Source organism: Tachyglossus aculeatus, chromosome X3 (assembly GCF_015852505.1).
Source record: "Tachyglossus aculeatus isolate mTacAcu1 chromosome X3, mTacAcu1.pri, whole genome shotgun sequence".
Classification (NCBI taxonomy): domain Eukaryota; kingdom Metazoa; phylum Chordata; class Mammalia; order Monotremata; family Tachyglossidae; genus Tachyglossus; species Tachyglossus aculeatus.
The window spans coordinates 34946620-34970161 of NC_052099.1; the positions used below are offsets into that span (position 1 = coordinate 34946620).

Here is a 23542-nt window from a genome sequence, read left to right on the forward strand (position 1 = left end):
TTAAAGAACTTTTCTCTTGCATGCTCCCTCTTCCAGACCGTGAGCCCGTTGCTGGGTAGGGACCGTCTCCATCTGTTGCCAACTTGGACTTCCCGAGCGCTTAGTCCAGTGCTCTGCACACAGTAAGCGCTCAATAAATACGATTGATTGATTGATTGATTGAAAGGAATACATTACTGTTTTTCTTTCCTTAAAGAACTTTTCTCTTGCATGCTCCCTCTTCCAGACTGTGAGCCCACTGTTGGGTGGGGACCGCCTCTCTATGTTGCCAACTTGTACTCTCCCAAGCGCTTAGTCCAGTGCTCTGCACACAGTAAGCGCTCAATAAATACGACTGATTGATTGAAAGGAATACATTACTGTTTTTTTTTCTTAAAGGACTTTTCTCTTGCATGCTCCCTCTTCCAGCCTGTGAGCCCACTGTTGGTTAGGGACCGTCTCTGTATGTTGCCAACTTGGACTTCCCAAGCGCTTAGTCCAGTGCTCTGCACACAGTAAGTGCTCAGTCAATATGATTGAATGAATGAGTGAATGAGTGAGTGAGTGAATGAATGAATGAATGAATGAATGAATGAATGAATGAATGAGCAGGGTCCGCGGGGCGTCACTTCCGGGGCGGGGCGGGGCTGGGCGCCAGGCGTTGGGCGACGTTGGCGGCTCCCTGCAGTGGCGGCCGCCGCCCGCTAGGGGCCGCCCCCGGGCCGGGCTCCGCCGCGCCCCCTGCCGGCCTCTTCCTGCCCCTGCCGCCGGGAGGGGAGGGGAGGGGACCGGGCCCAGATCCAGGCCCACATCCAGGCCCATCCTGCTGGAGGCCTCGTCCAGCTGGGCTTGCTCCTCCTTCCTTCTTTCCCTCCCTCTTTCCCTTCCCTTCCTCCGTCTTTGCTTCCCACAGGGACCCACCGCCCGGCCGGAGGATGCTGCTGCTGGCGGCCGCCCTGCTGGTGGCCTTCGTGCTGCTCCTCTACATGGTGTCTCCGCTCATCAGCCCCAAGCCCCTCGCCCTGCCGGGGGCTCATGTCGTGGTGAGACACCGAGGCCCGGCCCGGCCCGGGGGCGGGGGGAGGGAAGGTGACAAGCATGACAAGCTCGGCTATAAGCGCTCAGTCAATACCGAGTCACTCAATCGTATTTATGGAGCGCTTACTGCGTGCGGAGCCCTGGACTAAGCGCTTGGGAAGTCCAGGTTAGAACAGTGGCATTTGTTAAGAGCTTACTATCAATCAATCAATCAATTGCATTTATTGAGCGCTTACTGCGTGCAGAGCACTGGACTAAGCGCTTGGGAAGTACAAGTGGCATTTGTTAAGCGCTTACTATGTGCAAGGCACTGCTGGGGAGGTTGCAAGGTGATGTACATGTAAATATGTACACATTTACGTATGTGCATATTTATTACTCTATTTTGCTTGTACAGATCTATTCTATTTATTGTATTTTGTTAGTATGTTTGGTTTTGTCCTCTGTCTCCCCCTTTTAGACTGGGAGCCCACTGTTGGGTAGGGACTGTCTCTATATGTCCCCAACTTGGACTTCCCAATGTCTCTATATGTTGCCAACTTGGACTTCCCAATGTCTCTATATGTTGCCAACATGGACTTCCCAAGCGCTTAGTCCAGTGCTGTGCACACAGTAAGCGCTCAATAAATACGATTGATTGATATTTATGGAGCACTTACCGTGTGCAGAGCACTGGACTAAGCGCTTGGGAAGTACAGGTTAGAACAGCGGCATTTGTTAAGCGCTTAGTATGTGCAAGGCACTGCTGGGGAGGTTGCAAGGTGATGTACATGTAAGTATGTACACATTTACATATGTGCATATTTATTACTCTATTTTACTTGTACAGATCTATTCTATTTATTTTATTTTGTCTGTTTGGTTTTGTCCTCTGTCTCCCCCTTTTAGACTGTGAGCCCACTGTTGGGTAGGGGCTGTCTCTATAGGTTGCCAACTTGGACTTCCCAGGCGCTTAGTCCAGTGCTCTGCACACAGTAAGCGCTCAATCAGTACGATTGATTGATATTTATGGAGCGCTTACCGTGTGCAGAGCACTGGACTAAGCGCTTGGGAAGTACAGGTTAGAACAGTGACATTTGTTAAGCGCTTACTATGTGCAAGGCACTGCTGGGGAGGTTACAAGGTGATCAGTACATATTTACATATATACATGTAAATATGTACACATTTATGTATGTGCATATTTCTTACTCTATTTTACTTGTACAGATCTATTCTATTTATTTTATTTTGTTAGTATGTTTGGTTTTGTCCTCTGTCTCCCCCTTTTAGACTGTGAGCCCACTGTTGGGTAGGGACTGTCTTTATATGTTGCCAACTTGGACTTCCCAATGTCTCTATATGTTGCCAACTCAACTTGGCCTTCCTAATGTCTCTATATGTTGCCAACTTGGACTTCCCAAGCGCTTAGTACAGTGCTCTGCACACAGTAAGCGCTCAATAAATGCGATTGATTGATTGATCAGGTTGTCCCACGGGGTCTAACAGTTTTCAACCCCATTTTACAGACGAGGGAACTCAGGCATAGAGAAAGAAGTGACTTGCCCGAAGTCACACAGCTGACAATTGGCGGAGCCAGGATTTGAACCCATGACCTCTGACTCCAAATAATAATAATAATGGCATTTATTAAGCACTTACTATGTGCAAATGTCTACACTTCTAGACTGTGAGCCCACTGTTGGATAGGGACTGTCTCTATATGTTGCCAACTTGGACTTCCCAAGCGCTTAGTCCAGTGCTGTGCACACAGTAAGCACTCAATAAATACGATTGATTGATATTTGTGGAGCGCTTACTGTGTGCAGAGCACTGGACTAAGCGCTTGGGAAGTACAAGTTAGAACAGTGGCATTTGTTAAGCGCTTACTATGTGCAAGGCACTGCTGGGGAGGTTGCAAGGTGATCAGTACATATTTACATATGTACATGTAAATATGTACACATTTACGTATGTACATATTTATTACTCTATTTATTTTACTTGTACATATCTATTCTATTTATTTTATTTTGTTAGTATGTTCGGTTTTGTTCTCTGTCTCCCCCTTTTAGACTGTGAGCCCACTGTTGGGTAGGGACTGTCTCTATATGTTGCCAACTTGTACTTCCCAAGCGCTTAGTACAGTGCTTTGCACACAGTAAGCGCTCAATAAATACGATTGATTGATCAGGTTGTCCCACTGGGGGCTCACAGTTTTCATCCCCATTTTACAGATGAGGGAACTGAGGCACAGAGAAAGAAGTGACTTGCCTGAAGTCACACAGCTGACAATTGGCGGAGCTGGGATTTGAACCCATGACCTCTGACTCCAAATAATAATAATAATGGCATTTATTAAGCACTTACTATGTGCAAATGTCTACACTTCTAGACTGTGAGCCCACTGTTGGGTAGGGACTGTCTCTATATGTTGCCAACTTGTACTTCCCAAGCGCTTAGTACAGTGCTCTGCACACAGTAAGCGCTCAATAAATATGATGGATTGATTGATTGCAAAGCACTGTCCTAAGCGCTGGGGAGGTTACAAGGTGATCAGGTTGTCCCTCGGGGGGGCTCGCAGTCTTCACCCCCATTTTCCAGATGAGGGAACTGAGGCACAGAGAAGTTAAGTGACTTGCCCAAAGTCACACAGCTGACAAGTGGCGGAGCCGGGATTTGAACCCACAACCTCTCACTCCAAAGCCCGGGCTCTTTTCCACTGAGCCACACTGTATCCTCCCCAGCGCTTAGAACAGTGCTTGGCACATAGCGCTTAACAAATACCAAAATTATTATTATTACTAATGATGGTGTTTAAGTGCTTACTGTGTGCAAAGCACTGTTCTAAGTACTGGGGGGATACAGGGTGATCAGGTTGTCCCACGTGGGGCTCACAGTCTTCATCCCCATTTTACAGATGAGGTAACTGAGGTACAGAGAAGTTAAGTGACTTGCCCAGAGTCACACAGCTGACAATTGGTGGAGCCGGGATTTGAACCCATGACCTCTGACTCCAGAGCCCTGGCTCTTTCCACTAATGAATGAATGAATTTTGATGTTATTGATGCCTGGCTACTTGTTCTGTTTTGTCCCTCTCGCCCTTCTAGACTGTGAGCCCGTTGTTGGGTAAGGATCGTCTCTGTACCATACCGTTGCCAACTTGTACTTCCCAAGCGCTTAGTACAGTGCTCTGACATACTTACTATTCTGTTTATTTTATTTTCTTAATATGTTTTGTTTTGTTGTCTGTCTCCCCCTTCTAGACTGTGAGCCCACTGTTGGGTAGGGACTGTCTCTATATGTTGCCAACTTATACTTCGCAAGCGTTTAGTACAGTGCTCTGCACACAGTAAGCGCTCAATAAATACGATTGAATGAATAAGTGCTCAATAAATATGATTGAATGAATGAATGAGTAAGCGCTCAATAAATACGACTGAATGAATGAATGAATGTTAAGTGCTTACTCTGTGCCAGGCACTGTAATTATAATAATAATAATAATAATAATGATGATGGTATTTGTGAAGTGCTTACTGTGTGTGAAGCACTGTTCTAAGCACCCGGGGGGCTACACGGCATGGCTCAGTGGAAAGAACACGAGCTGTGGAGTCAGAGCTCAGGGGTTCAAATCCCGGCTCCGCCAATTGTCAGCTGTGTGGCTTTGGGCAAGTCACTTCACTTCTCTGTGCTTCAATTACCTAATCTGTAAAATGGGGATGAAGACTGTGAGCCCCCTGTGGGACAACCTGATCACCTTGTAATCTCCCCAGCGCTTAGAACAGTGCTTTGCACATAGTAAGTGCTTAATAAATGCTGTTATTATTATTATTATTATCAAGTTGTCCCACGTGGGGCTCACAGCCTTAATCTCTATTTTACAGATGTGGTACCTGAGGCACAGAGAAGTCAAGTGGCTTGCCCAAGGTCACACAGCTGACAGTAATAATAATAATAATAATAATGATAGCATTTGTTAACCACTTACTATATGCAAAGCACTGTTTTAAGCGCTGGGGGGATACAAGGTGATCAGGCCCAAAAAGTACATAATAATTATGGTATTTGTTAAGCGCTTACTATGTGCCAAGCACCGTTCTAAGCACGGGGTTAGATACAAGGCAATCAGGTTGGATACGGTCCCTGTCCCACATGGGGCTCACAGTCCCAATCCCCATTTGACAGATGAGGTAACTGAGGCACAGAGAAGCGAAGTGACTTGCCCAAGGTCACAGAGCAGACAAGTGGCGGAGTTGAGATTAGAACCCACGACCTCTGACTCACAAGCCCGGGCTCTTGCCGCTAGGCCATGCTGCTCCTCGCCGTACGTGCGATAAGAATTAATTAAAGGAGCAGAACCTAGTTATAAGTAATTACTAGAGGAAATACCCTGTCTTCACCGGTTCTCATTCTCTCCCCCATTTTGTTGCCTCTTTTTACTTGCCCCTCTTTCTCTTCCCCTCGCCCATTACCTGGCCCCGCCCACGGTCTACCTGTCGCCTCTGCCCGGCAGGGAGATTTCAATCGGGGAGGGGGCCGGTGGTGGCTACCACTTGCCAGCTAGGCCCACTGAAAGGGTGGTCAAAGGACTCTTCTCCCTCCCGTTGCTGCCACTTTTCATGCCTCAACCTCCCCCGCCCTCAACTCCCCCCTCCAGTGACCGTCAGTCTCCCCTCTGAGTCTGATGGCCAGCAGGACCCCAGCCCCCAAAGGACCAGACCCCCGGACCCTCCAAAAGCCTGCCAGGAAGGGATTGGAGTATGGCCTCGTAATAATAATAATAATAATGTTGGCATTTGTTAAGCGCTTACTATGTGCAAAGCACTGTTCTAAGCACTGGGGGGGATACAAGGTGATCAGGTTGTCCCACGTGGGGCTCACAGTCTTAATCCCCATTTTACAGATGAGGTCACTGAGGCTCAGAGAAGTTAAGTGACTTGCCCAAGGTCATACAGCAGACATGTGGTGGAGCCGGGATTTGAACCCATGACCTTTGACTCCAAAGCCCGTGCTCTTTCCACTGAGCCACGCTGCTTCTCTAAAAGTTAAGTGACTTGCCCAAGGTCACACAGCTGACAAGTGGCAAAGCTGGGATTCGAACCCATGACTTCTGACTCTCAAGCCCAGGCTCTTTCCACTGCTTCTGGCTCTGAAGTTAAGCCAGAGCTTCTGGCTGTGACGTACATACTCGTAGATAGAGTATGGGCCTGGGTTCCAAGTTCGGCCCCGCCACGTTGTTCATTCAATCAAATTTATTGAGCGTTTACTGTGTGCAGAGCACTGTACTAAGCACTTGGGAAGTATAAATCAGCAACACATAGAGACAGTCCCTACCCAAATACAGGCTCATAGTCTAGAAGGACGGGCTCACAGTCTAGAAGGCCACTTGTCTGCTGTGTGACCTTGGGCAAGTCAGTTAACGTCTCCGAGCCTCAGTTACCTCATCTGTGAAATGGGGATGAAGACTGTGAGCCCCACATGGGACAACCTTGATTACCTTGTATCCCCCCAGCGCTTAGAATAGTGCTTGGCACGTAGTAAGCGCTTAACAAATACCAACATTATTATTATTATTATTATTATTATCTGTAAATGGGGATTAAGACAGTGAGCCTATGCGGGCAATCTAATTAATTTGTATGTACCCCAGTGCTTTAGTGCATAGAGTGTACATAGAAACCACTTAACAAATTCCATAAAAAGAAGAAAAAAAAAGCCTCCGACACTCCAAAGCCTGTTGGGCCCCCTTGCCTTTGTCCTGGGAAAGGGACAGGGGCCAAGGGGCCAATATCTTAGCTGGTCATTCTGCGTGGCCAACGGACGAGAAGGTCGGCGGCAGTGCCACCAGGCCCAGGGAACCCACTGGACCCCGCTTGGTTTTGGATGGCCACAGAGAGCGGGTTACTGCCCTGGGTAGTGGGTGTCATTTGCTCTCACCTGTCTCAACCTGAATCTGCTGACCCAGATATCACTATTGTCTTGGAGTCTCGTCTTGGAAACAATATGGAAACCGGCTGGTCACCTGTCCTTCCTCCACTGGCCGAAACCCTGTTTCTGCCGGTGAAATAGATGTCAACTAAGAAAGCGTGGAATCTTACTTGGGAGAGTTGACTTGTTTAAGTTCATCTCTAGACTTTTTATCTTCTTGTGGGCAGGAGCGTGCCTACCAACTCGGTTGTATTTTACTCTCCCAAGTGCTTAGTACAGTGCTCTGCACACAGTTAGTGTTCAAGAAGTACCAGTGATGATGATGCTGATGATGGTGTTAGCTTGCTCTGAGTCAAAAAGATTATGGAGGTTAAGGCTCTCGTTGCTAGGTTAGTGTTTGTATTTGGACTCTGGTCTAGCTGTGAAACTAATTTCCACAGTCTGTGCATACATTCAACAGGGACTTTGCTGAGAGATGGGCCTAGTTGAGGTGACAATTGGTGTAAATCAAGGGGAGGGAGGGAGGGAAGGAAGGAGAGAGAGAAAGAGAGGGAGGGATGGGGGAAGTTTTGTGGTGTGGGACATTTTGTGGCATAACACTATCAGCCGTTTAGCAACTGCTGTGGTCATGGTTGAGTCCCTAGGCCCCAGTCTCCACTCCAGCAGGTGTCTGGTGAATGTTAACTGACTTTTGACAAAGGAATGAGATAAGAAAATTGTCAGAATCCTTCAGGCTGGGGACGTTTTTTGTGCCCAAGGCACAGAGCAAAGCAAGCAGACCAGCGTGGATGAGGCATGAAGACACTTCACCTGAGCAGAACCGAAGACCACCCTGCTTCTCACGTTGCTTCTCTTAGATCCCCAAGGAGTATTCAATCTAGACAGGGAAGGAACTAGAAGAAAAGTCAGCCCTTTGCATGTTATTGCTGATTTTTTTCAATACAGAAGCAGCATGGCCTAGTGGAAAGAGCATGGGCTGGGAGTTAGAGGACCTGGGGTTTAATCTTGGCACTGCCACTCATCTGCTGTGTGACCTTGAACAAGTCACTTAACTTCTCTATTTCATTCATTCATTCAGTCATATTTATTGAGCGCTTACTGTGTGCAGAGCACTGTACTAAGTGCTTGGGAAGAACAAGTTGGCAACAGAGGCAGTCCCTATCCAACAACAGTCTCATAGTCTAGAAGGGGGAGACAGACAACAAAACATGTGGACAGGTGTCATGTCATCAGAATAAATAGAAGTAAAGCTAGATGCACATCATTAACAAAATAAATAGAATAGTAAATATGCTTCAGTTGCCATGTCTGTAAAAATGAGGGAGTATCTCCTCCACCTGTCTACATAGACTGTGAGCCCCATGTGGGGTGGGGACTCTCTCCAAACTGATAACCTTGTATCTACCCCAGTGTTTAGAACAGTGCTTGACATATACTAAGTGCTTGATAAATATTATTATTATGAGGTTTAGTTACCACTGTTTCTTTCTAAGGGAAATTTCAGGTTTGTCTTCTCGCATTTCTTTGGTTTTTAGGTTACTGGAGGCTCCAGTGGCATTGGAAAATCGGTTGCTATTGAATGCTATAAACAAGGAGCATTCATAACCCTGGTTGCAAGAAATGAGGTAACTCTTGACTCACTTGTTGTTGTCTTTCTGGTACTTCAATGTAAATTCTTTTTGGAGTTTTTGAAAAGGGGACTGATATGTACGAGATACAATTTTTATGCAGCAAAATGTTTTTTGCTTAGTTTGTGGCCTCATTTTGACATCCGAATGGAAGCAAAACATTTACAGAGTGGTCCAAGTGATCATTGAGCATTTCCATTTTTCCTGAGAGCACTTTGGTCCTTGCTGATGGGAGAGGGAGCCCGGGGAGGGTGTGGCCTGCCATTTGGGTCCAGCGCAGGCCGGGCCTGATGCACGTGTCTCAAGTCCATGGACCACGTTGGGTCGGCGGACCATTTCGAGTCTGTGGACCTGGCTGGATCCAGTTCAACTCCCTGCCTCTCCGCGCCTCTTTCTTTCCTGTTCCTCCCCTCCCACCCTAGACCAGGCTGTTGGGACATCATGGCGGGGGAATTGGGGAGGGTTAAGATGTTCCCTTCTTTCCATCTCCTTCCATAGAATAGATTTACAATTCCTTTCTGCTGGTGAACTGGACCGTGGCACGGTTTTAAATATTTTTCTGTTTTTGGATGAATGATTGTCTCTGATGCATTTTTAAAAAGGAGCAAAAACAAACCTAACGAATCTGTATTGGTTCTAGAACAAGCTTCTGCAGGCCAAGAAGGAAATTGAACAGCACTCGATTAATGACAAACAGGTAAATTATTGCTTCTGCCCTGCTTTATGTTGCAGTCAACCTCAGATCGCGAAGGGGCCAACAACCCCTGCTTCTCGTGACTAACACACCTGCTAGCCTGCCTGCCTGCCTGCCTGTTTGTTTCCTGGCTGGGTTGATTGACCGACTGATTGTTAGCCTGCTTGAAGGAGCCTGAAATGCCTTTTCATTGCCCAAGACCTTGGCTCCTTTGCCAAAAACGTGTGTAAACCCTCATCCTATTATTCCCACGGTAGATCCTCAGTCCAGCAATCCCCATGCCCCCATCTAGAGAAAGACGACTTCTCCTGCTGGGCCCGGACCGAGCCCAGTGCCGGGCCGAGTTGGAGGGCGCGTGCCCAGCGGCTTGTTGGGCCTGTGGGAATTGGCACCTTGGGCTCCCTGATTCTCGGCGACGGATGTGTCATCGGGTGCAGTGGGCCAGGGCGGGACCTCTAGCCTGGGGATGGGCAGAACCTCTGGCCTAGGGGGTGGGCAGCCCCTGGCCGTATCCCAAATCCTTCCAGAGAGCGCACGTGGCAGGGGTGCCCCGCGGGCGCTCGACCGGTGGTTATGGCAGCCGGGGGTTTCTGACTGAGGATTGTGGCCTCAGAGGCACTTAATGCTGTGTTTCTTTCTGGTGCTTTGGCAAACTGTCTGGGCTAAACCCCTTCCTGCTGGTATCCAGAGGCTGAAAGAATCTTGTGCTGGCAACATTTTTCCTACTTTGGGGATTCCGGCTTCTTTCCACACCTCCGCCAGGGACTCACACGGTAACCAGCCGCCATGTGGGGCGGCTTCAGGTGTGCCGGACTGAGGGCAGACGGGTGGAGGGAGCGCGGAGGCCAGTGGGGCAGGGGTGTATGATGGAGGCCCCACTGTCGTACAGTCAGACCCCACAGGCAAGAGGTCGTGGTTGCTGGTTGTCGCTGTGGCAGGTGCATGCTCAGAGTCTGGCCTCATTCATTCATTATTGAGCACTTACTGTGCACGGAGCATTGTACTAAGCCTTGGGAGAGTACAGTACAACACTAAACAGGCACATTCCCTGTCCGCAACGAGCTGACATTCACAGTGTCACCGAGTTCTGGCTGAGGAGGTTCTTTGTCCTTTTGGAAGGGGTCCTTCAGCCTCACATCTTCCAAAGAAGCTATGAGAGGAAAGGAAGGGAAGAAGAGAGAACTGTGCCTGCAGTTTGAGAGTGAGCCTACAAGTTGGGCGTGCCCCCTGCAGAGGGAAATGGGCCACCTCCCTCTTGGCTTTTGCTTCTTCAGGAACTGAAGCGTGAGAGTCCGTGATAAACCATATCTCCTATAGGCAGAGGGCTCCCGTTGGGCAAAATTGGGCTAGAGGCAGTGACAGAGCCAGGTCAGATTAAAGATGTCCCCTTTGGTCAGAGGGAGCCCAGGGAGGGCCAGTCCACTCCAACCTGGACCCAGGAGGGCTAGTCTGGTCCATCCGGGAACAGCCCCAGAGGAGGGACCTGCCCTGGGAATTTCCATCTGATCCACGACGGGCCGGGCCGTCCCAAATCTGGTCTGGGGTTAATCAACCACTCCCATCCGCGGCCATGTGGGAACAGCCCGCTCTCTCAGAGGGCGGAGCTGACTACCCCAGTGCCATTTTGTACCAGAAACGCAGGCGGTCTAGAACGTGAACCTCCCCAAACCACTCCTGCTGCCCCACCTCTTCCACCACCAGCCCATTCGAGAAATGGTTTGTGGGATGCAGGGGGAAAACAAGGCACAATGGTCCCTGGGACCCTCACCTGGTCAGTTCATTCTCGTGCTACCTGCCGACACTCCCCTTCCTCCTCCTCCCTCCCTCCTCCTGCCCCCCGCCATTTTCCCTCTCCCCTCCTGTCTTCCCCAAGCTATTTTAGGATAAATCGATCTAGGCAGTGTAGTCACAGACAGTATCTTGCTCAAAAATAGCATTTTAACCCAGTGTTTTCATTCCCTTTTCTGATGGCCTTTCCCAGTGAAGCAGACTTTTCAATCAAATGTTCTCTCAGGACTTCTCTTGTGTTAACTACCTTCCAAAGTGTTTGGAACTTCTTTTCTGACTAGATACCTATCGGTGGGATGACTGGACTCATTAAACAGAGCTCTTTCTCTCTCTTCTCACCGACCACATTGGCTTTTCTTTTGCCCAGGTTGTGCTCTGCATATCGGTTGACATATCCCGAGACTACGGACAGGTAGAGAATGTCATCAAACAAGTAAGGAGGAGTACCTCAGGGCTCGTTGATGGGGAATCTCGACCGCTTGTCACTGTTTTCCATGTCAGGCGTGGAATGTAGAATCTCTTAGAACTGGTCCATCTTTTGTGCATTTGTAATGGTAGATGATCAGCCAGTATAGTTTGGAATTAAGGCCTTGAGCCTTTCTCTTCTCTCCTCCCAAAGACCGGCTCCAACTAATAACGAATGGTGTTTTCAGGCACAGGAGAAGCTGGGTCCGGTGGACATGCTGATAAACTGTGCGGGATTTTCACAATCAGGAAAATTTGAAGACCTTGAAGTGAATTATTTTGAAGTGAGTAACGATATGTTTATTCTAATGATTCGTCGTGAACGAACCAACAAGTCAGGAGGGCGGTAGGCTGAATCAGTCAGTCAATCATATTTATTGAGCGCTTCCTGTGTGCGGAGCCCTATATTAAGCGCTTGGGAGAGTACAATGTAGCAGTAAGCAGACACATTCCTTGTCCACAACGAGCTTACAGTCTAGAGGGGGAGACGGACAATAATATAAATAAATAAATTACATTTAATAAATGTAAAAATTACATTTTAATACATTTCATAATAAGCCCTGAGCTGTGTAGAGTGGGCAGACAGTAAGGGCGTGCTGTCACCCAGCTGACAAGCGGCGGAGCTGGGGATTAGAACCCAGGTCCTTCTACTCCCTTGCCCATGCTCTTTCTACTCAACTCCATTTGTTAGTTTTTCATTCCAGCCTATTAGGACAGGCTATCAGCTCTGAGCCATGCATTTTCAATCTCCTTCATAATACATTTTTGAGCTCAACTTCTTGGCCATCCATGCACTTTGCCTGCTTTCATCCCATTTTACAGATAAAGACCCTGGGATTCCATTGGAAGGTGCAGTCGGTTGCCCGGCAGGCAGCAAGGCACTAGTAGAACTGGGATTAGTGTTCGCGATTTCTAAGCCTGCACATTCCGTTTCTCCTTAGGGAATTTCACTGATGCCCAATTGTGTGGGATGGAGGCAGATCAAGGGGACTTTGGAGTCCTGTCAATTCTCCCCTGGGCCTCCATATGGGTTTAAAATTTAAAAGTCTACATTCAGTAAGACTTTTTTTAGCCAACTGCACTGCCAATTTTCTTTTATAGTATAATGCTATTTCAGGTGCCTTTGTTAAAAGAAAAATGTCCATCAATTCATTCTTGGATTGTGCTCGAATCAAATTTGCTTCTAAGTCCCAGAGGTTGAGGGACTTTTCCCAAAAGTGGGCCTTAAAATCCATCTGCATTTGTGTTCCTGCTTCCCCATAGGTCCAACTGTTGACCTTTCACAGCTCCACACACATACATTGTACTTTCCCAAGCACATAGTACAATCTGCTGTGCACAGTAAGCACTCAATAAATGCTGCTGACTGGCTACTGACACACTCACCCCCGAGTGCCTGTGCCGGAGCCAGAGCTCCAGGTGGCTTTTCCTACCGAGCCTGATCTCCGAGTAGCATCACCTGATGGGAGTTTGTACTCATCCAGCTTGGGCTGAGAGCTCAGTTTACCTGGTTTCCGCCACTGACATGGCAAACGGCTGCTGTGAAGTGGCCCAGTGTAACGAGGAGGAAGTAGTCTGACCTGGCATGATGCTCAGACATAGAACCCTTTTTTTGGAACTGACCATCCAAAGAAATAATAGTCAAAATAATAATTGTGGTATTTAAGTGCTTATATGTGTCATCAAGCACTGTATTTAACCACTGGTATAGCTACAAGATCATCGGGTCCCACATGGGGCTCACAGTCTAAGAAGGAGGGAGAATTGGTATTGAATCGTCATTTTGCAGTTGAGGGAACTGAGACCCAGAGAAGTCAAGTGATTTGCCCAAAGTCGCACGGAAGGTCCATGGTGGAGCCGGACTTAGAGCCCGGGTCCTCTGTCTCCTAGACCCGGGCTCTTCCCACCAGGCCACATTGCTTCAGTCTGTGGGAAACGGGCTCTCCTGCGGATTTTAAATCAGCTAATGAAGGGCACTGGCAACTTTTCTTTCCCGCTAGAAATTAATGAGCACAAATTACCTGGGGAGCGTTTACCCAAGCCGAGCCGTGATCGCCACCATGAAAGAAAGGAGGACAGGCCGGATCGTGTTCGTGTCCTCGCAGGCAGGCCAGGTGGGCCTATTTGGCTACACGGCTTACTCGGCCTCGAAATTTGCCATTCGGGGACTGGCTGAAGCGCTGCAGATGGAGGTAAGCCTTGACTCTCCCTGGAATCGATTTTCCTCCCATTGTTTTCTTCATTCTCTCGGCTCAAACCCCTGTCTTCCCAGCCACGGGGCGACTCCGTTAGGATGACCCGTTGCCAAGGTGGGAGGGCCTGACCCAATGGGGAGGGTGTACTTGCCCACCTCCCTGATGAGGTGAAGAGAGAGCGTATGGACTCCTCTCATCAGTGATTCACTTCTAGTGGACCCAGGACCAAGGTATTCAGATCCCGCTCTGTCTCTTTCCCCTATTTGCTGCTTTATGCTATTCTGAACTTTGGAGATCAATATTTCAGCTTCCATAAGATGGCCAAAATATTCTCCTAGACTTTTCCTAGCTTTCCTAGGCTGATCTGGAACAGTTGGGTCTACAGTGCTTTGCACACAGTAAGCGCTTAATAAATGCCATCATCATTATTATTATTATTATTATTCACCCCAGGAGCTGCTGCCCCCTGGGGGCCACAGTCTGTACAGTTGCTGTGTGATGTGGGGAAGGGAAGAGGTAACAGCAGCCTGGCCTGCAAAACCCGCTAACTCCCCTGGGCTAGTCTATTCTATGGCATTTATTAAGCGTTTACTATGTGCAAAGCACTGTTCTAAGCGCTGGGAAGGTTACAGCGTGATCAGGTTGTCCTGCGGGGGGCTCACAGTCTTAATCCCCATTTTACAGAAGAGGTACTCAGGCACAGAGAAATTAAGTGACTTGCCCAAAGTCACACAGCTGACAATTGGCGGAGCCGGGGTTTGAACCCATGAGCTCTGACTCCAGAGCCCGTGCTCTTTCCACTGAGCCACGCTGCTTCCACCTATGGCAGCCTCCCGGAGTCCTTTCGGCCCCCTAAGGGGCGGGTGACGGCAGGGTGCCCTCTGGCCTATGGGTGGAGGTAGAACCGGACTCCTCTCTGGCCCCCTTCCCCCCCTAGACCCAGATCGGGGTCCCACACTGGTTTACCAGGACACTTGGGGGGCCCCCTCTGGCCTCTTGGAGGGTGCCACTGTCTCAGTCACCCGAAGGAGGCCACGACTCTAGGGCGGGAAGGGTTGCTGCAGAGCCAGGAAGGCTGCCTGCAAACCACACTCCTTCTCTGGACTCCGACACAGTGCTTAGGTGCATCAGGCATCAGCGAGCTTGGAGCACAATGGGGTCTGGCTGGCTTGGTTGTCCAGCCAGGCCCGGGAGACGCAGACCCCAAAGGAAGGAGGATTCCAAGTCCCAACAGCAATCTCTCAGCCGTGACAACCCCTCCCTCCCCTGCCAGAGCGCCACTTCTGAGCCAGGGTCACAAATCCATCTGTCCTGACACCTTAGCAACGGACTCTGTCACAGGAGACGTTGACATCCTTTTCTCCATGCTGATTAGGCTGATTAGACTCCTCTGGGCTCTGACCTGCCTGGGTCGAAAGGGTGAAGTCTTATTTCATTCTCCTTCGATAATCGCCAGCTCTTGGAAACCTTTAGGGTGGTGGAAACAGGCTGAGCCAGATCTACTGCTCCCAGGTGTGTTTAAAAAAAACAAAACAAAACAAAAAAAACACTTCATGGCCTTGAGTGTCTTCCAAAGTTTTCTGGCATGGCGTGGAAGCAGGAAGGAATGTGAGCTGGACAATCCGACCGAAGCCTTGGGCAGGCTCCAAGTCTGGCGGGGGAAGGCGTGGAACTGCTGGTTCTGTCTCCAACAACACCCCTGTGACACACCCCGTTCAGCTCCTGCCGTCCACAGCTGAGGAATATGAAACCAATGCCAATGAAAACCGGGGTGAAGGCACTTTTTTGTGGGTTTTTTTGTTTTGTTTTGTTTGTGGTATATGTGAAGTGCTTACTGTGTGCCAGGCACTGTGCTAAGCTCTGGGTTAGATAAAAGGTAATCAGGTTGGGCACAATCCTTGTCCCATATGGGGCTCACAATCTTAATCCCCATTTTACAGATGAGGGAACTGAGGCACAGAAAAGTTATGTGACTTGCTCAAGGTCACACAGCAGACAAGTGGTGGAGCTAGAATTGGAACCCAGGTCCTTGTGATTCCCAGGCCTGTGCTGTATCCACGGGGCCTCACTGCTTCACCCCATCAGAACACAGCATAGAAAACCAGGGAGGGAGGACAGGTTTGGCATGCAGGATCTCATGGTGGGGTGTAGTTCCGTAGGGAGGTGGCATGGATTTGGGGGCGGAGGGCCTGAATTAAAAGTGAGGGCAACAGGTTGCGGGAATAAGGGTCTCAAGAAGGGAAGTGGCACTCTCAGTAATAGAGCAGAGTAGAAGCGTTCAGTAATAATAATAATAATGACATTTATTATGCACTTACTATGTGCAAAGCACTGTTCTAAGCGCTGGGGAGGTTACAAGGTGATCAAGTTGTCCCACGGGAAGCTCACAGTCCTAACCCCCCATTTTACAGATGAGGTACCTGAGGCTCAGAGAAGTGAAGTGACTTGCCCAAAGTCACACAGCTGACAATTGGCGGAGTCGGGATTTGAACCCATGACCTCTGACTCCAAAGCCCAGGCTCTTTCCACTGAGCCATGCTTGCTTCTCCAGTAAGTACCACTGACTGATGGAGAGGCATTGCACCCAGTTCTCATCAAGCGCATGGGCTGCGTTCCTGCAGAAGCGCAGAGCAATACCCATTTTGATGCCACTTGCTTGCGGTGCACAGAATTGAAGCAGGCCTGTGTGGTCAGAGAGATGTGCTCTCTCCTCTCCCCTCCAGTCTCAAGGTGCTGCCACCAGAGAACGTGGCAGGTGCCCGCAGCATGGCCCATGATGAGGAGAGACCGAAGGAGAAGCCATCTGCCTGGGCCAGGGGCCCGGGAATGACAACTGAAGTGGGGGTGGTCTCTGGACGTCCCTCTGCCTTTGCCTTTGATCCGTGAATCCAGGGACGAGGGTGGCTGAACCGAAAGCACTTTTCTGTCTTCCCAGGACTCCAGCCTTGACCAGGAAATTTGAGTTCGAGCCCTATGGTGTTTCTCTTTAGGGTTCTCAAAGCCAGGCCAATGGAGCAGGAAGCATTTCATTATCCATTTCTTTGTCCCTGGGGTCTCTAATCCTGACGGAAGAACTGAACCAATCAGGACAGAGGTGCCATCAGCTTATTAGCCCTTAGAGTGTGTAATTGAAGCATGCAAATAGGTAATGGCATCTTCCCGGTCACCTAACCGATTCCAACCTTTCAAATGCAGGTGAAGCCGTATAACATCTACATAACGGTAGCCTACCCTCCGGATACTGACACGCCCGGTTTTGCCCAAGAAAATAAAACCAAGGTAATAGTTGAGGGAGCTTTCCCAGAAGGTGGGGGTTGTATTGCCGGTCTAGAGCCTTGTGTTGTAAAAAAAATTCCGGTTCTCTAGACTGTCGAATCTGGGGATTGACGGGTTGTGGAAGGTGGTGCGGTGGGCCTGCTGGGACAATTTCCCTACAAATTCCTTTATTACGGTTCTGCCCCCACGAGGGGAATGCCTTCTCCCCTGGCCACTCACTGCCACCCGCAGACTACATCCTGGAAAGTTGCCAAAATGCAAAGTCCCGGGCAGTGCAGGGTGGACGGGCTGAGGCAGAGGGCAAGGCGGAGAAGGGTGGCAACCCCCAACCTTGGCTGATGCCACACACACGCCCCTTGGTCCCCGCACTCAGCCTGCCCATGCCAATGTGGGGATTGGGGCTTACCAGAGAGGATGTTCGTGGTGGAGGAAAGTTCCTGCATCCTTCTGTCGTGGTGCATCGACCATTTAATGGAGGCAGGCATTCTAGCAGGGCTGCAACTGCAGTCTACATTGGGCAGCTTGGTTTTGCGGACTCTTTTGTTCTGTTTTCATTGCCATTTTCCCTCTATCTGGGAATCAAAAGCAGAGTCCTGTGTTGGGCGTCTCTTTGCCTTCAGAGTTCTCCCTCCTCCACCCCAAGTATGGACTTCCCCTAGTGTTCTGTGACAGGGGAATGGTCAAGAAAGAAGACCTAGTCCTGCCCTCAAGGAGCCTAAAAACTCCTCTTTCCAGTTCTTTCGTTAACCACTCCCTCTCCAGTCAAGTAATTATCCCATCTTTCTACATACATTCAGCTGGGGCGTCTTTGCCATGTGTTGCCCTTTAATTGAATCGGCGCTGACAGGTTGTTAATGTGGATATTTTTTTCTGCGCAAGCCTCTGGAAACAAAACTGATATCGGAGACCTCATCTATGTGCAGACCAGAACAGGTGGCCAAAACCATCGTTAAAGATGCCATTGTAAGTGAAATGTCCGTTATCTGTCCGTTGGCTGTTTGTGTGATCGGCAGAAGGCTCCCGTTTCTCGGTGTGTCGTAGTAGCCTTTATTGAGCTCCCAATGGGGGCAGGGCCCTGTATTAGGCATTGTTATTGTTGCCTGACACGTTTATATGACAACTTAAGGGAAATTCAGTGAGGAAGACTTGTTGAAGGAGGTGGGCTTTTTTAGGAAGGGTCTGAATGTGGGGAGAGCCGGAGTTACAAGCTGGGGAAGCAGTGCGACCCAGGGGATGGAGATGGGAGAGTCGAGAGTGAGGTACTGCTAGAAGATTGGCTTAGGAGAAGGGAAGAAAACGAGGTAGGGAAATGTGAATGAAGAGAAGAGAGAGGGGAGGTGGAGCCAGTTGGTAGAGAGGCGTCAAGATGATTGCAAGGGGTTTTTGTTGGATCCAGAGAGATGTGGGAAGCCAATAGAAGGTTCTGGGGAGTGGAGAGATGTGGGCCAAGCGATGCTTCAAGAAGATGATGCATGCAGCGGTGTGTAGTGCAGACTGGCAGGAGGACGGGCTGGAGGCTGAGAGACCAGTGAGGGGACCTAGACAGTAATCTAGCTGTGACCTGACCAAAGTTTGGGCCAGGGCGGGCGCAGTTTGGATGGAGAGGAAGGGGCAGGACCAGGAGATGTTGTGGAGGAAGACCTGGCAGATTCTGGCAAAAAACTGAATATGAGATGCCAGTGGCCCAGAGGAGTCGAGGATGAGATCGAGTCTGTGGTCTGATCAATCAGTCATATTTACTGAGCGCTTACTGTGCACAGAGCACTTTACTAAGAGTGGGAGAGTATAGCAACAATATAAGAGATTCGTTCCCTGCCCACATCGAGCTTAGAGTCTACAGGGGGAGACAAACACAAATATAAATAAATTACAGATATAGGCATGAATGCAGTGGGGCTGGCGGTGGGGAGGAATGAGTAAGGGAAGCAAGTGAGGGAGGGGCAGAAGGGAGTAGGAAAAGGGCTCAGGGAAGCCTTCCTGAAGGAGATGTGCCTTCAATAAGGTTTTGAAGACGGGAAGATTAATTGTCAGATATAAGGAGGGTGGGCATTCCAGGCCAGAAGCAGGACGTGGTGGGAAGAGGTCGGCGGTGAGATAGACGAAATCGGGGTACAGTGAGTATGTTGGCATTAAAGGGGTGAAGTGTGCGGGCTGGGCTGTAGTAGGAGAGTAGTGTGTTTTAAAGCCTATGGGAGGAGTTCCTGTTTGATAGTGCCCTCAGCGGAGATGCCCTTGGGCACACATATCAATCAGGAGCTGCCCTGCTCCTGGTCTGGGGCCTCTGCCCTGGGGCGGTGACTGGGACAGTTGGTGCCATCTGCAGCGACAATCCTAAGTACCAGCAGTAAAGGAGGCTGGCTACTCACCTGGGTGGTAGGTCGCCCTGTTAACGCTAACTAAATCACTTTTCCGAATCACTAAGTCTTTAAGCACAAAATGACGTAGTAAAGGCATTGTTACTTCTAAGGTGAGTCACACATTCTCCTTGTCCTATCCATAGTGAAATTTGTCAACACCTGTAAATGAAATGAACATCAGGAAACGTAAAATGTTAATGTCTATTTTAAAAAGTCCCCGAAGTCTTACCAGTAGCTGAGGCAGCACAGAAGTCTCCTTGCATGTCTGTATGTGACGCTTTCTTTTTTGCTCTCCAGCAAGGAAACTTTAGCAGTTCCTTGGGCTCCGATGGATACATGCTTTCATCCCTGACCTGTGGAATGGCTCCGGTCACTTCCATTACTGAAGGTCTCCAGCAAGTAAGTACCGTCCAGCCAAAAGATTAAAGAAATGATCTGTTTTTTAGCCCAGAGAATAAAAGAAACTTGATGACAGATATAAAGCATGGGATTATTACATGAGGATGATGACCAACTCTTTTATCTCTAGTGAAGAAAAAAAATGAATTTGGCTTGAACTGCTGTGTGAAGGATTTAGGTTAGATTGCTGGTCCCCCTCGATTATAGGCACTGCTCTTCTCTTTTTCTCGCTCTGATTCTTGCCTCTCTCTACTTGAGAAGGATGCTGGGAGGGCTCAGTGAGGTGCTGCGAAAGTACTTTGGAAAAGTAAAAATGCCCTGCAAACGTGAGCCCTAAAAGATAGGGATCCTCTTAAATTGTCTCTGTGACTGGCTGTCAGTATTCCCAGAACACAGTCGTATAATAATAATCATGGTGTTTGTTAAGCACTTAGTTTGTGCCAAGCACTGTTTAAAGTACTGGGTTAGATACCAGGTTAATCAGGTTGGACACAGTCCCTGTCCCACATTGGGTTCACTCTTATTCCCTATTTTTGGCAGATGAGGTAACTGAGGCACAGACAAATGAAGTGACTTACCCAAGGTCACACAGCAGACGTGGCGGAGTCGGGATTAGAACCCAGGTCCTTCTGACTCTCAGGCCCGTGCTCTAGGGGAGAACACGTTCCGCCCTCTGATTCAGTGAAGCACGTTTAGAAAAAACGATAGCACTGCAAGATGTCTTTCTCTCTGTACCGCAGGTGGTTACCATGGGCCTCTTTCGCATCATCGCCTTGTTTTACTTGGGGAGCTTTGACAGCGTAGTTCGTCGCTGTGTGCTACAAAGGGAAAAGCCTGAAGTTGTGGACAAAACTGCCTAATGATCACGCTCCGGAATGTAGGATAGTTGCTCGATCGTTTGGAGAGCTTGATGCTGTCGTGGGACTCCATTTCTGATGGGTAAACGCTTGTATCAATGTGCTTGGATGTGTGAAATGGTTTGACTCTCCCTCTGAACGCCACTGAAAATGGGAACAGAAGAACAACCCCGGAACACTACTGCTATGCAAATACATGGATGAAGACAGCTTGCCTGCCTGCCTTCCTGGCTGCCTGCTTCGGTGGGCTCTGAGGGGGAGATGTGCTGGAAGTAGTGTGGAGAACAGGTTTGCAGAGGGCTTGCTTGCTGGGGATACTGAATAACTGTGTGTATCTTTTCATTTTTGAAGAGCGATGGAGACCAAAAGTGGGTTTTGCGGCACATAGTTTTTTCAGGGCGTTTCATTTTCCAAGGAAGATTATTAGGTTTCTTGATCCGTGTTTTAGTGCCAAGTTTTAAGCTGAAGCCCCCTGGTTCTAGGTGGTTTCCCCACTTGACAGGAGGTCTAAGTATGTGTCACTGTCTGTCCTGCCCTCTGCCTATGCTGACATGACCTGGCCTCGTGGTGCCGGGGGTTGGGGGGGCTTTTGAGGCAGTGGACCGGCCGCCGAGTGGCCCCAAACTGTCCTGTGCTTTGCCCTGTGGGTGATGGAGGTGGCAGGAAGTGTGATCTACTGAAAAACCATTTTCACTAGGTGGAAAGGGCGCGTGTTTTGGCAAACTATCCTAGTAGGCCGAGCCATTCTTTACCTGTGAGAGAGGCCGTTTCCTGAGAAGATGTTCTAAAGGAAAAATTCAATTCTAGGAACGTAAAGGCTTTCACGGTGTCTTAAGCAGCCACCGCCTGGAATTGGATTTTTATATATCCCGGCCCCTTCTCTTCCAATTCACTCAGTCCCCTTTCTTTGCTGCTTTTGCCCTGGGCCGGAACGTAGTACCATAATACACACTCCCGAAAGCAGCAAGCCCTGACTCCATTTTTCACCAGCGAGTGGCAAATGGTAACAGGCAGACACATCCCTATCCTGCTCATAGCCCCCCCCATCACCACCCCCACCTCTGGCTTCCCAGCAAAAACCCTAGGTGCCCGACGAACTTTCGAGGGGGGCTAAGAACATCTGCCTTGGCTTCGTCCCTTGGAGTGGAGTGGATTGATTTAGGTACTCAAGGTCCATGGTTTGCAGGAGAGTACTTTTTGAGGGGTTGAGGAGGGAAGGGAAGACTTTTGGGGGTTTGGATTTGATTTGTTTCAATCCCCCTCTTCTCTAAACACTTCCTGGACCTCCACTTGGCTGAGTGACACCCACTTCAGCTCTGTCGTGTCCCTTCCTGCCTGCTGTGCTGCTGAAACCACTCTGCGATTCCAGCCCTGCCCACTTCTGTGGGCTTTAGGCCCCGAAAGCCTCTCGTTTACTGCAGCACTGCCCAAAAGCTCAGACTCTGTTGTTCATTTAGAGGACTCTGTAGTAAGTGCCTAAAATGAGTCTCTGGCAAAGCTTCTTGTTTCCTACTGTTTCTCCTTAGCATTCCTCATCCAGGGACCTTTTTGCCTCTTCATCATCAACTCCTCCCTGCCCTGAAATTAGTCATTCACAGCCTGATCTTCCAACTGGGAACAATGCATTATATTATGGCATTTGATAAAACTGAAGACTCTCAAGTTTTGTTGTTGTTTTCTTTAAAAATGTGTTCGTTAAACCCTTACTATGTGTCGAGCACTGTTGAAAGCCCCGGAGTAGATAGAAGGTAATCAGGCAGGCACTGTCCCTGTCCCACAAGGAGCTCATCGTCTAAGTTAGGCGGGGGAACGTGTATTGAATCCCAGTTTTCCAGGTGGGGAAACATAGGCGCACAGAGAAGTTAAGGGACTTACCCAAGGTCACCCAGAAGGCAAGTAGCAGAGTTGGGATTGGAATCCAGGCCCATGTTCAGTCCATTAGGTCAGACTGCGCCTTCTAAATGGTACTGGAAAAAAATGGTGGAGGATTCCACTTTTCCCTCTTGATGCTTTGCTTTGAATTGCTAGACTCTCCAGACCACAAAACTGTACCTTCAGTGGGTAAAGGTGACCCCCTGGCCATTATGCCCTCAGGACTCTCTTTAACTTTTTGTGAATTTAACTTGATGATGGCATCTAGTAAGCACTCACTGTGTTCCCAGCGCTGGCAAAGATAGCTACAAGATAGATGGGATCCCATCCCTTTTGCATATGGGGGCTTCCAGCCCAAGTAGTAGGGAGAGTAGATGTCCTGCCCCGCATTTCCCATGAGGAAATGGAATCCGAGAGGGGATAAGCAACTTGCCCAAGGTCACGCTGCAGGCCTGTGACAGAGCTGGGCCTGGAGCCCTGATCTCTTGGCTCCCAGTTCCATGCTCTTCCCACTGGGCCGAATTGCCTCCCCACTGTGGGTACCCTGCAGCACAAGGTGGCCATCGGGAGGCCTTATGGGGTTCCTTATGGACCCCCGGAGGTAACCTGAGGGGCCAGGGATTCAGACTCCGGCGGGGAGACCTTAACCCATGAGGCAGGCGGCCAAGTCTGCTTTCGGCAGAGATTAGAGGAAAGGCGTATTTTGAAAATGACCTACGGCCTCGGTTGTCTTCGGTGCCTACCAGGAGGTCACTACGTTGGGTAGTGCTTTTTTCTTGGCCCGGTAATTTCTCTGGAGCATTTCAGAGTGCCAAACTGGCGCTCGGGGTGGTTGCCTGAGTGGGATGATCAGGTGGCTGTGGGATTAGTCCTTCCTCGACCACAGGTTGGAGCTCAAACTGGAGAGCACAAGGGCATGTCTGGCATTTTGTTCAAATATTTGGCAGTGGCTTCCTAATTCTAAACCAGAGAAGCAGCGTGGCCTAGTGGCTAGAACGTGGGGCCTGGGAGTCCGAAGGTCCTGGGTTCTACTTCCGGCTCTGCCACTTATCTGCTGTGTGACCTTGGGCACATCACTTCG

The 23542-nt window shown here is 49.3% G+C and overlaps 1 protein-coding gene across 1 annotated transcript; it reads left to right on the top strand.

Annotated features, from left to right (window-relative positions):
* Positions 1-753: 753 nt before the first annotated feature.
* On the top strand, positions 754-22252 carry KDSR (3-ketodihydrosphingosine reductase). Its single transcript, XM_038770395.1, has 10 exons — positions 754-1022; positions 8463-8552; positions 9196-9252; positions 11405-11470; positions 11691-11786; positions 13506-13697; positions 16896-16979; positions 17856-17939; positions 19631-19732; positions 20473-22252. The coding sequence occupies exons 1-10, from the start codon at positions 915-917 to the stop codon at positions 20590-20592; spliced, it is 999 nt and encodes a 332-aa protein (XP_038626323.1). The 5' UTR covers positions 754-914; the 3' UTR covers positions 20593-22252.
* The last annotated feature ends 1290 nt before the right edge of the window (positions 22253-23542 follow it).